Raw genomic sequence first — 16,470 nt, forward strand, 5'->3', positions numbered from 1 at the left:
CCACTTTGGCAAAAGCCACCCTTCTCACTTTCCTCTTCCAAGCTGCAAGCCTTCCTGAGGCAGTAGGGGCGGGGCTGGAGGAGCTGAAGGACGTGAAGACACAGAGCTGCACTGATAGAAAAGCTGAGTGAAGTCAGCTCTTCTGTTGCCTTGTGTAGACAGAGCCATCACTCCTACCTACTACTCAAGTACCCTGTGAGCCGATGCCGCTAGCGACTGCAGCAGAAGCTGCCCTAGGCACCTCTCATTCTGTGCCTTCACACACTCTCTGGTCTTCTAACTCAGGTCTTACACCCAGCTTTTCACCAGCAGTTGAGGAATATGTAAACTAGTAGTAATGTTTATATTATTTATGAATAATATAATTGTATTTATATAGTAATATCGTACCCTGAGTAATCAGTATAAAACTAATCTTACATTCAAGGAAGATGACAGAAGAGTTTTAAGATATATCTGAATAATGCCTGAGGAGGAAAAAAGGGCATTCTCTCTAAATATGTACTAAGTTTCTGTTTAGAACAAGCCTCTAAGGCAGAGGTTCTCAACCTTCCTCATGCCATGACCCTTTAATACAATTCTTCATGTTATGCTGACATCCAACCATAAAATTATTTTCCTTGCTACTTCACAGCTATAATTTTGCTACTGATATGAACTGTGATGTTTCTGATGGTCATAGGCAGCCACGGGGAAAGGGTCTTTTGAGCCCCAAAGGGGTGGCAATCACAGGTCAAGAACAGCTGCTCTAGGAGCTATGTAGTTCACATAGAATGCATATTCATATACACCACACACACACACACACACACACACACACACACACCACCACCACATACAGGATCTTTCCTCGTCAGGAATGGTCAAAGACAGAATAAATATTCTATTTTGCCTATATGGCAAATACCTATCATCATGAGGTAAAAATGAAGGGAATCTAGGTTTACTCATTCACTGGAGTGAAAAATTTACACACACACACACACACACACACACACACACACACACAGAGAGAGAGAGAGAGAGAGAGAGAGAGAGAGAGAGAGAGAGAGAGAGAGAGAGAGAGAGAGAGATTACCACTTCCCCAAAAGTGGCTCTCACGGGAAGACTGAATCAGGACAGTTATGTTCAATTACTAATTTAGTCATGAGCTGAAACCTTTGAAAAAGGCGGTTTTATAAAACCAACAGTCCTACCCAGCAATGACACCTATGAAGTGCAGCAATGACCAGCATGGCACAATAAGCCCAAGAGTGCAGGAGTGGCAAGCATATCTTGGCAGTAACCAACAGCTCTCTAATTAGACTTATGGCCCACTCAGTAAGAGGAAAATCATGCCTGGTACTAGAAACCCAGTCAACCACCCAGGCGAGGGAGGTCATGAATTTGGAGGAGAACCTACAACTGCATAATTCCTAACTATATTCTAAATATTTATACCCATAGGCAAGAGTAACTCTTAACCCTCATCAAGGAAACTACTCTCTGCAACAAACAGAGACTATCAGAAAACCAAGCAATCAATAATCAGAGAACAGGTGACGGTGTAGAGCCCAGCCCCAACTGACCCATCTACAGCACAATTCCTGCAACTAAGGCTCAGGGAACATCTCAGAAGAGGGGACAGAAAGATTGCACGAGCCGGAGGACCAGGATGTAATGCTATGAGATTGACTCTCCTAGAGATGTCAGGGAAACCACACACATGAAATCTCAGCAATGTGGCTGCCTAAACAAGAGCAGAATAAGGATGGCAACAATAGACAAAGCCAACTTGGGAAGGGAAATCCTAGACGTGGTGCTCCAACCCTAGACAAAGAACTACAGGCAAATAAGGAATACTGAGAAGTGAGAAATAGTTTTCTTCAGAAAAGAGGACCCCAATTGCTTATCTAATACCAAAGAGTCAACCCTGAAACAAATAACATTATGTGGACTGGGCAGGTTGTATTTATAAATTTAGTAGTTTATATATATTAGGAACAAATAGGACACCTGGGAAATTCTTTCCACATCTCATGCTTCTGGAGCTACATCACACAAAGTCCATTTTATCTAATGGCTCACACCTGTAATCCCAGCATCTGGGAGCTGAAGGGGCGGGGGGGGGGGGTGGTCACTGAATTGAAAAACAAAATGCTGCTGGCCAAAGCGGGGTAGGGATTCTCCCTGCCCCAGGCGAGAACAGGACTATCCCAATTCAGCAGGGCTCTGCCTGGATGAAATGGGAGGGAGCCATAGGATCGGAGCCAGGAAGGGAAGAACACTCCTTACCTCCTCGGGTTTTCTTGAGATTCAGAAAAGAATTCACAGACTGATTAGCATACTGTGTTGTGAAATTCTATGCTATCTCATACTTATTGAAACTAACGTATGGAGATAAAAGACGGGTCACTATGCACAGAAAGAGGCTCCCACGAAAGTCTAAATCTGTCTCTAGAGATCTCCAGGGATTAGTTAAGGGGACATTTGTTTGGGGAGAAAATTCAAAATCTGTCCCAGTGCAGGGCTTTCAAGGGTCTCTGCTACACAGCCAAGGCGTACACAGCCAAGGCGTACACAGCCAAGGCGTACTCCATGACGTGCGCACAAAGCCCATCTTTGTTTCGTTCATTCACGTATTTAATAATTGCTTATTAAGCACTTACCATGTCTAACTCCCTCTGTCAAGTATTATAGAGAAGATAAAGCTAAACCAGCCCTCACTCGGCTCTTGGGAATCTAAGCATAATCATCTTTACAGAAGTCCAGGAAAGAGGAACACAAGCTCCCATGACTACATAATTCGTAGACAAAGCATGAAGACCCTGGGCTTCAGACACGTTGGTTTGAATTTAAATACACAATTCACTGGGCAGGTTGCCTTGGGAAAAAAAAAGTCTCTAAAGCTCATGTCTGTTTAAAATCTTTACTGAGATCGAGCTTACACGACATACAATTCTCCCACTTAACAATTACAACCGAATGGGCTTTAGCACATCCTTACGCGGTATAACAATCACAGACTACTTTTAGAGCATTTCTCCTTTCAAGAGGAGTCTTGGGGCCTGGGGAGATGGCTCAGTGGACAAGAACATTATGACTAAGTATGAGGATTTGAGTTCAAATTCGAGTACAGAAATGTGTCAAGTCTGCTGTGGCAAGGTATTCCAGGAACCCCTGCACTGGGGGAGGGGTAGAAATAGGAGGAGGGTGAGGTCTTGCTGGCCACCCGGTTCAGGAAGAGACCCTAACTCCAGAGAAAAAGGCAGAGTGACAGAGGCAGAGTCCTCCTCTGGCCTCTATGTATGTGCACCTGATTACACATGTATACACCCTACATATACATACATATCCCACACTCGCACACACGTTTTTAGGACGGGAACCGTGTACCCCATCAGTACTCAGTCCCCATCAGTCTTCCTCTGGATGGGAGTGGCCAGAGCAAAAGAGCTATTCCCTGCTGATCCTGTAACAGAGAGTAAACGCAACACATCCGAGCATCCAGCACAGTACCGGGCCCTCCCTGGACACCCTTCCCATGAACATGAGGTAAACTTCAAAACGGAAGCGATGCACAAGTGAACCCGGGTAAGGTGAGTTCAGAGACTGAAGAGCCTGCCTGGATTTCTGTCCTCAAGTCGGGGCTTTCTCCCTGTCCTACCAGATAGCAGGAGACAGGAAGCCAGTCACAAAGCCTAAGTGTGAAGATGCCAGCCTCTGGCCATTTGTGGTGGAGTAGAAGTTTCAGGAGATATCCTCACCCAGGCGCACAGGCTCTCCGCCATGGCACAGTCTGCCGATCCTGAGGAGTTAAGTGCACCACCCCAAGCCCGTTCCAGACAAGCAGCTGGAACCACCCTGTCATGTTCTCACCCTTCAGAGTGAAAACAGACATGACGGGCACTCACTTGGCTGTGCAGGCACTTTCCACTGAAATGGCAGCTCCTCGAGCTTGCGGGCTGCGGCCTTGAGTTATAATTTATTACTGTTTCCCTTATTCCCTTGCCTCGGCAGAAAACAGAACATAGCACCTACATCTCAAGGCCCGTGAGAGGTAATAAAGTATAATTATTTTGAATTTATGATTAAGCCATAAATTATGTGTACTTTTTACTTCAGCTGGTCACTTAGAGGCTGGGGGAGGAAGGGAATGGGGTCAGAAGCCTTTTGCTTTGAATAAAATATCTAAATCTAGGCAGCGCTGAGGAACACCTGAAGGATTTACAAAGATACTACAGTCTCCAAGTTAAGTCCCAAGAGTGCCCCGAGTCAGGCTAAGTTAAGTCCTAGCGACCTCTGTTCTTCCTGCCCACGGGGCGACAGCCTCCACCTAGAGTGCCATGTTGCCTTGAAACACAGAAGCAGGCAGCACACTTCAGGCTACCCCACATCAAATGCTCACGGTGTTCTGTCCTTGCTGCCGCTAAGCCACAAGCATTTCATAGACGGGGAAATAAATCTAAAAAATATGACCAGGTTCCGTAAGTGAAGGTAGCCCCCAAAAATGTGATCCCGGTTGCTGAGTTCCATTCAGCAGTGGCCAGATGCTGACTGCGTCACCTCCAAAGTCAACTGGTGAGATTTACCACTCTTGCACTTACTCTGGGAGGTTATGGAGATATTCTCGTTAAGCGATGAGCTGCGAAGCCCGCGGAACCCAGGGCCTGAGGCAGGAGAAGCGCCCGCCCACGTTCAGCGCTCTTCCATCACCGCCTCGCCTCATTGGTTCTCCAGTGTGCCATGGCTCAGGTCCCAGCCTCGACAGTAAGTCCCATCCTAAGTGCCCGAAAGGCACAGCCCCCCCCATACCGCCCCTGACTCCTAACAAGTGCAGTAAGGAATAAGGCATAGATAGGGAGGTTCTTATTTTACATGGAGGGTCAAGACTCAAAGATGTGCCGCCACTGTGGGGCCATGCGTAGTGCAGCGAGCCTGAACCTGCTCAGCTGGCAGGAAGTCCTACCTACAGTCTTGCTTTACTCCCCTCTGCACACGGTGAGTGAAAGCAAAACCCAACAGAGCCAGGCATTTCAACTTCTATGGTCTCCTTCGGCTTCAGCCAAGGATTCGGTTTCTGAATGGAACGACGAAGGCTCCGAGGTAGCTGGTTAGAGTACTAACAACAGACATGCAAAGGGAGACTCCGCAGGACTGGAGTAATCAAAGTAAAGAGACCAGAGGGATCGATCGGCCATGAACAATGACATTCAAGACATACATCACAGCGATACATTAAGGGGGACCAGCAGAGGTTTGCCCAATGTTTACTCACCTTTGTCCCCAAACATCCCACCTCCACACCCAGCTCCTGGTTAATGAACAGAATTTAGTCGCTGTCCCTTGAACTGTATAATCTGCTTCAGGAAAACACAAACCCAGCTTGTCTCCAAACACTCCCAAGTCCCTAACTCCCCGGCTACAAGTAGTCTATGGAAAACAGCTGTGGCAGAGTAAATCATTTGACTCTGAGAAACACCAGAGTGAATGTGGTTTTTTTTTTCATTTTTCTTTCTTTTCTTTTTTTTTTTTTTTCCTCCTCTAAGTGTGTTTTGAAGTCCTGGTTGGAAAATTAGTGAAAATTGTAAATCTGTTTGCAAATCTGGTCTTGTCTAACTCTGAGATTAGGGCAAAGATTCCAATTTAAAAGTAAAACCGTGACAAGCCCATGAGGTGTGTCCTCAGGCACTGCCAACAGGGCTTTCGCTCACACCCGCGGCACCCGACACGCTCCCCATCAGACACCCCTGGAGTGTTCACTTGAGACGGAGGGGTTCAGGCTGCACTTCCTCTGCAGACCCATACATTATTATAAATTGAGCTAAGCTGTTTCCTTTCTGTAAGTGCTGAGAAGTTCAGGCTCAGTTATCAGAAGGCTCAGAGCCGTCCATGGGGCTCCTTATTATTTGGGTTTTTAAAAGCTAATATGAAAAGGCAAAATTATGCAATGGTTGCTTTTATTATTTTTTCAAATTGTGAGTTTTTTAAATAGTGGATGGAAGAAAATTCATTTTAAAAATCAAATACAATATTTTCATTAAAAATCCATTCTAAATGCAGACTTTGGGGGGTCTAAAACAGTATAGTAGAAACCAACAATGTCCCTATGTCTGAAGGCAGAAGGTAGAAATTACTGGGTTTTTATATCCTGAATATCAGCTTCTAAAAACAGCACAAATTTCTTCAGTCTGTCACCTACAAGTACACAACACTTAGAGACTCGGCGAACGTTTGAATACATACATTCATTCTTTGTAATGACTACAGCAAAAGGACAATGCAATCAACTAAATGTTTTGATAATGTAATTATTAAATGTTTTCACTACTAATTAAGTTATTAAATTAAAAAGAAAAAAATTTAAAATGGAAAAAAACAAAACCCAGAATATTGTCATCCTTTCTTCCCTTAAAGGATGCGTAATGGAGAGAAGCGGAGAGCACACCCAGAGCAGGGGGAAGAGCAGGCGCGCGACGGGGACCTGGAGGCTAAGCGAGGAAGAGAAGGGCCCGTGTGGGAAGGCTGAAATCTGCGTAGACCCAAATGTCAGGTTCTAACGCCTAACTCTTAATAGCTGTATGGTAGACCCACGGCTGGGTCTGCCAGTCTAACTAGACTTCTTCTTTATAAGAATAGCTAACATTTGCCTCTTGGGCCTACAAGCAAAATAACAGAATGTTTCACTTGTCATTAATTCATAATAAATGTGCTGCTACTAGTACTGCTACCATTCCAGATATACATGTACGGGGAAAGACTGGGCAGGAATCTGTTAGTCACATATGAAACTTGTTTTTATAATCTTTCCCCTTGTACTCTACAGAGTTTCTTTTCTCTGGGATGAACATCTGCTGCTTTTTCCTTTTTAAATTATGTGCATACATGTGTGTCTGTTTGCAGATATATGCATGTGAGTGCAGGTGCCAACAGAGACCAGAAGAGGGTGTCAGAAGCCCTGGAGTTACAGGCAGTTCTAAGCAGCCCCATGAGGCGCTAGGAATTGAACCATTTTCTGCAAAAAGGAGTGCACATTCTTTACCCTTGAGTTATCTCTCCCACCTCCACATTCTGCTTTTTAATCAGAGGGAATCATAGAGAGCATGTTGCTAAATGCCCAGAAGGCAGCAGAGCTTTTACAGTGCAAATCCACTGGTTTCATACACAGATACACAGGAAGCTATCTGAAAAGGGTCCAGTCTGGCTCTTATCTCCTCCACATATACAAATTATAACTAGAAATTACTGACAAAGTATCCCAAGAAAATCCAAATTTAGAGAGAAGACAAAAAACTTAAGTTACAGTCTTTTTATACAAATGACACTCAGTGATAGGGATAGAGACTTCAGAGTAAAAGCATGGATCAGGAAGTCAAATGGGAATGAAGGGGGAGAGGCCCTTAACACTGACAACATCCAGAGTTTCGGCATCCTGGGACCCCACTGACAAGATCACACGTGGAGTGGGAAAAGCACAACACGTGAAGACTATGCCTGCCCTGGTCTATGTTCTGCACATATGAATGGAGTGACTGACAAGTCTGCACCTCTGCCCTCGCCCTCAGAAGGCTGTGTAGAGTCCCAGATTGCGTAAGCCAACAGATTTGTATACCGTGTAGCAAGATGCCAATGGGAAGCAAGACACTGAGCTTGAGCTGCAAAAGGATACAGCACTAAGTCACATGGTTACTTCCAATGCAAGTGCAAACACCAAGGAAAAAGCCTCAAACGGGCCTACTGCAGAGTTAACACTCCCTCAATTAATGTTATTAGTGTGTCTGTTTACCCCACCCTCACTTTCTCTAATGTAAATAACTATTATCTCACTAAGAAGGTATCATTTTAGCATCCACTATGCTAATCAAATAATAAACATCTAATGTCTGATATTAGGAGTAATAATGAGATGCTTTTTTCTTATTGCTATGCATTTTTATTGGCATATATTTACTGTGTGCTTAATTTGCATAGTATTCATATAAACTGTTAGTCTCTTCTTTAAACAAAGAACAAAATTCAGACTCTATGATCTCCAACAAAGAAAAGTAGTCTTTTAGTTTCTCTACAGTCATATTTACAAAACACTTATAGTTAGGTCAGGTAATATTGATTTTCCATGTAAAATAGTGATATAAAATCGCCTTCAAAATCAAGCTTATTTCAGTGGTGGAAAAAGAAGTAAGTTTTTGAGAGAAATAGTACATGAAATACAGAGTTAGCAAGGGACTATGGCAGGGACCTGGACACTGACATGCAATAAACTGAAGTCTGGAAAACACTAATGTGCCATTTCAAACTATGAAGTCCTAGAAGGCAAGGAGCAAGATTTACTGCTCCCGAGTGTCTCCCCAGAACCTTATTCCATACTTGCAATACAGAAACTCCATAAATACCAAACTTAACAGGAAAATAATCCTAACCAAAAACTGATCTCGTGCCCTGGCTCTTCCTAGCTAAAAAGCCAACAGACCATTAGATCTGCAAGCAGACAGGAATAAGACAAACCTGGGGACACACAGAAGACAAAGTCAAGGAGAGATCAAACTGTGAGAAGCTGTTTATGTGTGCACAAACGCATGTTCTGTGGAGGTGCACCTGTGAACACCAGTACATGCGTGTGTGTACATGTGGAAGCAGGAGGTCAACCTTGGCACTCTTCCTCCAGTCTGTTTTTCAGACAATAGTCTCTCTCTGCCTTGAGCTAGCTGATCAACAAGCCCCAGGGATCCTCCTGTCTCCTCTCCAGTACTGGATTTACTAGGGCACGCCATCACACTAGGGTTTCTTTCTGGGTGGATCACGCCAGGGTCTTCATGCTTGCATGGTGAACCATCTCCCTAGTCCATTAGCAGCTCCGTGAGTAAAAAAATAGAAGAAGCATATGTTTGCACATTTTTCAGTGGAAAACAAGTTGAGTATAAATAACACCAAAAATTCCAAAACAAAGCAGCAAAAATCAAAGCACCCCAAACTCTACAACTTCATTTACTGTAAGCCCATAAATAATACTTTCCAAAGAATTAAAAGACAAGCAGAGAGAAAGATCCTGTGACCGAGCCTGAGAGGAAACTGGCTTGTTGCTCTTGCAGACGACCCAGGTTCAGTTCCCAGTGCCTATGGTGGCTCACAGCTGTCTGCAATTCCAGTTAAAGGGAATTCAACCTCTTCTTGCCTATAGGTACCGATATGCATGTGATATACAGGCATACATGCAAGCAAACCCACTCATACACACAAAACAAACAAACAAACAAAGATAGATAGATAGATAGATAGATAGATAGATAGATAGATAGATAGATGATAGATAGACAGACAGATACATGAAAAGATTAAATTAATGAGTTACATGTTCTCAAATAATTCATTATGAATACAAGATACTCAAAAAGTTTATTTCAAAAGACAGACCCCAAACATGCATGCCCCCATGACTCTCAGCTCAGACAAGAGGAACAGCAGTGCCAGAGTTTCCCGACATTACCCAGCATGAAATAGCAGTCTCCCTGGTGAAGAGGTATTGCCAAGCCAGGCGTCTCGATATCCCACGAAATCTTGAAAGCAACATGCCAAGTGTCGGGATCTCTGCCCTCGAAGCTGGACTCGTCCTCACTTTCATCCTCAGAGCCTGTGGAGACAGGGGAAGTGGTCAGAAAAGGCATATTACCTTAGAAATTCCTGATCTCTTAATAAATTATGGGTGTTAGGTAAAGTACATCCTTTTGTGTCATAATTTCTAAAAAAACATTTAAGAATATTCTTAGCATGAATTTACCTTTTCCACAAAAAACCCTTAACTATAATAATGAAGAAATAACCAGAGATTAAGAGAAAAATAAAAGATTATTTTGTTCAATTCAAAGCAAATAATAAGAAAAGCTCAATTAAGGGGATTTCAAGAACATATTAATTGCCACAACAATCCAGAGGAAAGGAAAAGCTAAAAAATACCATACAACATGGAGAGGGAACTATGAAAGGATCCTCTCTCAGGGCAACTGGCTCAGAGTTTCAAAAAACTCCATACTAAATATATTTAAGGAACATGTAGGTCATTTTAGTAAGCCTCCATACTGCTTAAGAGTATAGAAAAAGACATTTCTGGATTCATCCTATTAAAATAATGTATATCGAAATACAAAAGAAAACAAGCTTGTACAGAAACCAAGCTCACATCAAATAATCAGCATCAAATATCTAACTATAAGAAAACAGACACTAGGCCCAACATCACATTAAAAGAACATCCTATGACCTGGAAAAATTTATTTTAGGAATATAAGTGTAGCTCTACAAAAGAACTAATATTCAAAAGCTTAAGATTTAAAATTCATCGAGAGAAAGGGGGGGGGATCACTTTAGAGACACAAAAACTAAACAATTAAGTACATTATCCTTCCATGGAACCTAAATATAAAAGCTACTTTCTCAACATGATATCATACAGAGCTGCCTCAATCTCAACAACAGTAGAACTGTGCCCAACTCTAAGAATCAGAGAAGGGTGCTGTGGTCTCTAAGAATTAGAGAAGGGTGCCGTGGTCTCTAAGAATTAGAGAAGGGTGCTGTGGTCTCTAAGAATTAGAGAAGGGTGCTGTGGTGGTTTGAAAGAGAATGGCCCCGTGGCTCATGTATTCGATGCTTGGTCCCCAGTTGGTGAACTGTTTGAGAAGAATTAGGAGATGTGAACTTGTTGGAGATGTGTCTCTGGTGCTCTCTCTCTCTCTCTCTCTCTCTCTCTCTCTCTCTCTCTCTCTCTCTCTCTCTCTCTCTCTCTCTCTCTCCCTCTCTCTCTCCCTCCCTCTTTCCCTCTCCCCCTCCCCCCTCTCTCTCTCTCCCCCCCCCCTCTCTGCCTCATGTTTGTGGGCCGTGGATCAGATGTGAGCTCTCAGCTACTGCTCCAGCACTATGCCTGCTGACCAGCTGCCATGCTCCCCACTGTGATGGTCATGAACTCTAACCCTCTGGAACTGTGGGCCTCCAAATTAAATGCTTTCTCTTATAGGTTGCCTAGGTCATGGTATCTCTTTATGCAAATAGAAAAGTAAGTAATAGTAATACAGAGGCTTAGCAACACAAGCATCTATCACTATTCTGATGGGAACTACTAACACAATGGTATCTAGTTAGAGCAGCCCTCAGCTCCTGCTTTACAAGCAAAGAACTCACGTCAAAACACCAAGTGTGGTGATGCATGTTTGTCATCCCAGGGCTGAGGAAGGGGAGACTCGTGGTCCCTATGACTCCAGTGCAAGTCAGTAAGTCCAACTGGGGCGTTCTAGGTCAATGAGAGACCCTATCTCAAAGGAGGTGAACAGTGTTCCTAAGGAGGACACCCAAGGTTGGACTCCAACCTCCTAATGCACACACTGAAACACACAGTGCAATAAAACAATTAAAATGTCAGCTTTCCCTTAATTCACCTATAAATTTGAAGTAATGAAAATTAAGATAAAGTAATAAAAATAAACAAAATTAACATTTAGGTGAGTGGCATCATTAACCCTTTCTATTCCAGCACAAGTGTCGAGCCTAGAAAGTATGTTTTTCATACCTATATAAACCCATAAAGTTTACTTTATAAATCAGGTACAAAAAGAAATTAATAATAATAACAAAATAGAGCAATTATAAAAAGATAGGCTAATAAAAGCTATCCGAATATATTATTTCTTTTTTGATAATTTATTAATTTTTATTTTATGTACATAGGTGTTTTGCCTGCAGGTATGTCTACATGAGAGCATTGGATCCCCTAGAACAGGAGTTACAGACAGTTGTGGGCTCCCATGTGGGTGCTGGAAATTGAACCCAGGTCCTCTGGAAAAGCAACCAGTGCTCTTAACCACTGAGCCATCTCTAGCCTCTACTCTCCTGTTTCTTATACTCTCTCCATCCCAAATAGTTTACCAGACTTTTATCTTTTCACTGAATACAAACACGTCATCTTTGACATCTACAGATCACCAGCATTAAATGCTTAAGATTTGGGGCTACTGTCAAGAATAATAAAGTTTACCTGAACATCAGCACCTGCAATATAGCCACAGCGGATCTGATAACTACAAGTTACCAAACCACGGACGGCATTAGTGGGCAGGCCTGGAGACACGGAGTGACTCAGTGGCTCATCCTGGGCCTGACAGAACAGATGGCCGGTTTCATCAGGCTTCTCAAGGGATGTACGCACTGTCAAAGTTACTAATTGTTTATTTCTGACTTTTCATTTAATAGTTTCAAACAAAAGTTCACCAAAGACAGACAAAACTCCAGAAATTTCAAACTACAGATAATGAGAAAGTAAGGTATAAACAAACCAGAAGAGCCGAGGGATACTTGTCTTTCCTATTCATCACCAGCTAGATCAATGGGCAAGTGTTACGGAGAGTGAAGATAAAGAGGGAATAAGACCTAAAGAGGGAACAAGGGGGGGGGGGGGGATGAACGCCATCCCTGACACACACAAAGAAAAGCTCAGAGAGAGCAGTGGAAGATTTTCAACCAGTCACATAAAAGAATGCAAAGTAGACTTAGCAGAACTCTTTTACCACCTGCCAAGTCAGAGAGACTGCTATTTCCTCACTCTGTTTTGTTTGGAGGCAGGCTTTCTCTGTGCAGTCCTGGCTGTCCTGGAACTCATTCCATAGACCAGGCTGGCCTTGAACTCAGAGATCCGCCTGCCTCTGCCACCTGAGTGCTGGGATTAGAGGCGCGCGCCACCAGGCTTCTGTCTCCCTTTAAAAGATCCAGTGTTGGTAAGGGTGTGACGACCTGGTTCACCCGTACTCTCTGTGTAGGACAATCTGGCAATACATGCTAAAACAGTGAGTGCATGGAGAACTCCACTTTTAGGCATGCACACTACTGCTCCTACTCGGCGAGGGTGACAGTGACAACTGAGCAGGCACTGCAGCTTATAGCACTGTTGGCTACGGTTCCAACTTCAAAATTTAAAGACCAGAATAACTTCAGGATCCACTAGCAGGCTACTCCTTGAAGAAATCAGAACATGTCCAGATAATATAATGTCATGTGACCATCACATGACTGAATAGTTTGACTGATTAGGAACACAGAACGACGTCATGTATTATCAATAGAAAATGAACTGAATAGAATTTGTACAAAGAGGCAGTGGCACTTCTGGAAAAACAATCAATGGAGTGGAAGAGACACAGAAAGACGCCAAAGGTGCATACTATCTCCACGTTCACTAAGTCCGGCCGGGGATGTCCCTACACATAAACTTTTCAAGTTCACTTAGGAAATATTGAGCATTTGCTAAATCCTTAGAATGGTGTCAGGCACTTGCAGTATCTCTGACTGAAATAATGAACCCACTCTGGGTAGAGGATTCCCTTCTACTGGAGTGTTAGCGATTGGCACTGGTAAGACATCATTTCAAATTTAAAGCCATTACACTTTAAACCACTGGACTGTACTCTGGGCCTCAAGGGCAAGGTCTGAGTTTTGACTTCAGAGCTCTGGTGACTGGGGACAGAGGCCAATGATGGGCACTTGCACTGAGTTGCTTTCGGTTCCCACCACTCAGTCCTGTGTTAGGTGGCAGGGAAAGAAAATATTAATTTAAAAGGAAAAAAAAAAACACTCAAGCATCTGTTTGTTTGTGCTTGCTTGTTTTTTCTTTTTTTTTAAAGAACAAAAGGAACTGGAGAGATGGCTCAGAGGATAGAAGAGCTTGCTGCTCTTTTAGAGAAACCAGGTTTTGTTCCCAGCACCCACATACTGGCTCACAACGGCCCATTACAACATTCCAGGGATCCAAAGCCATCTTCTGGCCTCCACAGGCTCCTGCATGCAACATATGTGATGCACATAAACTCACACAGGTAAACACACATATACATAACGAACACAAGTTTTAAAAATAAATTTTAAATAACAAAAGTAGAGCATAACATTACTGCTAAGTAGAATAGACACTAAAGATGTTGAGAGAAGCTTCAAGGACTCTAAAGTTCAAAACAGAATTCCTGCAGAAAAATGGGACTTGAAAGTTAGTGTTTAGACTGACAGGGGCACTAGAGCGATTATTGAAGACAAAATGATGCTAAGTTGGGTGTCATAAAGATGGACAGCAAAGCGCACATCACCAGTTCCGTCATGTACACACCACCTACCATTCCCAAACTGCCCAGATCCCAGGCGGTGCATGCCCATACCGACTCCCTACATGCCGAACATCTTCCAGAGAAACCATGTATGAGTTCAAAGCAGAGAAAGGAAGAGGAAGAGACAGAAGTAGAGAGGGACAGAGGGAAAGGAACTGCCTTCATAATTATTCATTCTTGGTATTCTATTCATACTTGGTACTAAGTATAGTGAAAAAGAACAGGTCAAAAAGTCAAGTTTTGGTCCTTGCAAAGAAGAATGCTAGTCAAGGACCCTCACAGACAGGTACCAGCATGCCCAGATGCAGTACATTTTTGTGGGTACCTTTTAGTTAAGAGGAATTTTTAATTCATTTCTTTAAAAATTCCATCATGTAGTAAGTTCAAAGCCATTACCTAGGTTAATCCAAAAACCATTTTTAAACATATTTTTTGAAACAGGGACGGTGACTTAAAAGAAAAAGAGCTTTACTAACAGGGGCACGGCTACTTTTTAGTTGTGGCTTTTTGAACCTTCCTGGAGGATCTATAGGAATTGGTCACCACAGGCAACGGAAGGGCTGCTGGCAGAACCAGCACAGGCCACTGCTAGCAAGTGTCCCGAAGACACTTCTTTTTATGCATAATGCATAGCTACACTTGAAAACACTGGAATTTGCAAAAGGGGAGCTAGTGAACCTGAAAGAACGGAAAGGCAGGCGCTCAGCTTCACCCGCACCCCACTGCCTTCACAAGTCTAAATCAGTTAGCAACTGATAAATGTGCTCAGCTAGGGGCTGGAGAGATGGCTCAGGGGTCAAGAGCTGCTTTGCCAGAGGGGCTTGATTCCTAGTACCCACAGGGCAGCTCACAACTGCCTGTAACGGCAGTTCTGGGGCTACATCCCCTGATCTAGGCACACCAGGCAAGCACATGCATATAAGTAGGCGAAACAGCACCCCTCCCACATATGACTTTAAAAAAAAAAAAAAAAAAAAAAAAACCTTTGTATTAAAATCCAAATTTCAACTATTCCTGAATTATAAGGGCATCCATCCCTAAGTCAATTCCATGTGGCTATAGGTAAAACATAGCCAGCCCTCTTAAACAAGGCATGGCTTCTCCGCTGTCCAGAGCTCCCAGGCAGCCAACTGTATTTCACTCATTTGTAATGCCTTTCTGGACCCTCGAGCCAAGTCTGTGACCCATGCTTTATAGCTAGGACAGAGTGAGCCTGACTGCAAATGGGCCTCATGACCTGCTTCCTAACGACAGTTTAACTAGAACCCACTCACACTCAGTCCTTACAACACCCATGGCTGTTTCCACACCTCACAGCAAGACGGCCAGAGAACACTAAGACCACAAGACATACCAACCGCAGAATAGCTAGGATTTGACTGATTACAGAAACCACTTGCTCTCTTCTATGAATTGCTCATGTTGATGATTTGGCAGGTACATACTGATCAAGTCGCGCCTAAACAAAACCATAATGACATCATCCGGCTCACACCTGATAGGAGAATGTAACTAACAACATCCCACATAAAGTGATTAAAGCTCGATCCGTTGATCCCCAGCTCTCTGGCAGAAGAATAACGATGGGAGAAAGCGCATGCTCACATATTTGCTACCCCAAGTGCCAGAAGCAAAGACCTTCACCATTATTACAAACTTGAGAGTAAGGCCTATTTCTTAGCTTAGTTCCTATTCCTTCAGTCAACAGCTAAGATTTCATACTTCTACCTGTGATTTTTTTGACAACTGTCTTGAACTCAATCAGCCTAGATGTCCTGTCTAGTTCAAAATCAGGCAGTTTTGGAAAGAGGAAACTCCTTGAAACTGAACCTGGCCTTGTCTATGCTAGGCAAGTGTTCTACCATAGAGAGGTACCATCAGCCCAATACCATGGGTCATAAGGCAAAAGAAACTATAAGTTAAAGATGGCAGCTGGTGGACGGAGACTAGTGACGTCCAGTCCTGACCTATGACACTGCAGGGATGTGACAGAAGAGAAAACCAAAGGTGAGAGTTGGGGAGAATCCGCCCCAGCCCCCATCCCCTGCCTCCACACACACCCAAGGAGGAAAATGGTATGGCTGGGTAAGCACACACTCGATTCTGGGCTGAAAGTGTCACATGAACAACACGGACTGCTAAGAGTTGGAGCTATAAGAATGGGTAAAGTCACAGAGGGTTTGGTGCAGCATCCCCTGGAATCTTCCAGGGAAGCACTGACAAGACGCTGATGCCTTCCTCAACAGTTGGCTCTGTTTTTCTCAGAATGACGCCCACAGCCAAGCCGCTGTGTATAGACTTGGTGTTCATTTTCCAGACAGCATCTCAGAGGAATAGCAAATAGGCAAATACGCACAAC

The 16,470-nt window shown here is 43.5% G+C and overlaps 1 protein-coding gene across 1 annotated transcript in view; it reads right to left on the reverse strand.

Moving 5' to 3' along the window:
• The window catches only part of Fto (FTO alpha-ketoglutarate dependent dioxygenase), a 349,758-nt gene that overhangs the window by 219,791 nt on the left and 113,497 nt on the right, over nt 1-16,470 (reverse strand). The window contains exon 4 of the mRNA XM_038312636.2: nt 9,464-9,607. Coding sequence (XP_038168564.1) covers nt 9,464-9,607 — 144 coding nt within the window. The remainder of the gene's footprint in view (nt 1-9,463; nt 9,608-16,470) is intronic.

The sequence above is a fragment of the Arvicola amphibius genome, chromosome 15 (assembly GCF_903992535.2).
Source record: "Arvicola amphibius chromosome 15, mArvAmp1.2, whole genome shotgun sequence".
Taxonomy (NCBI): Eukaryota; Metazoa; Chordata; class Mammalia; order Rodentia; family Cricetidae; genus Arvicola; species Arvicola amphibius.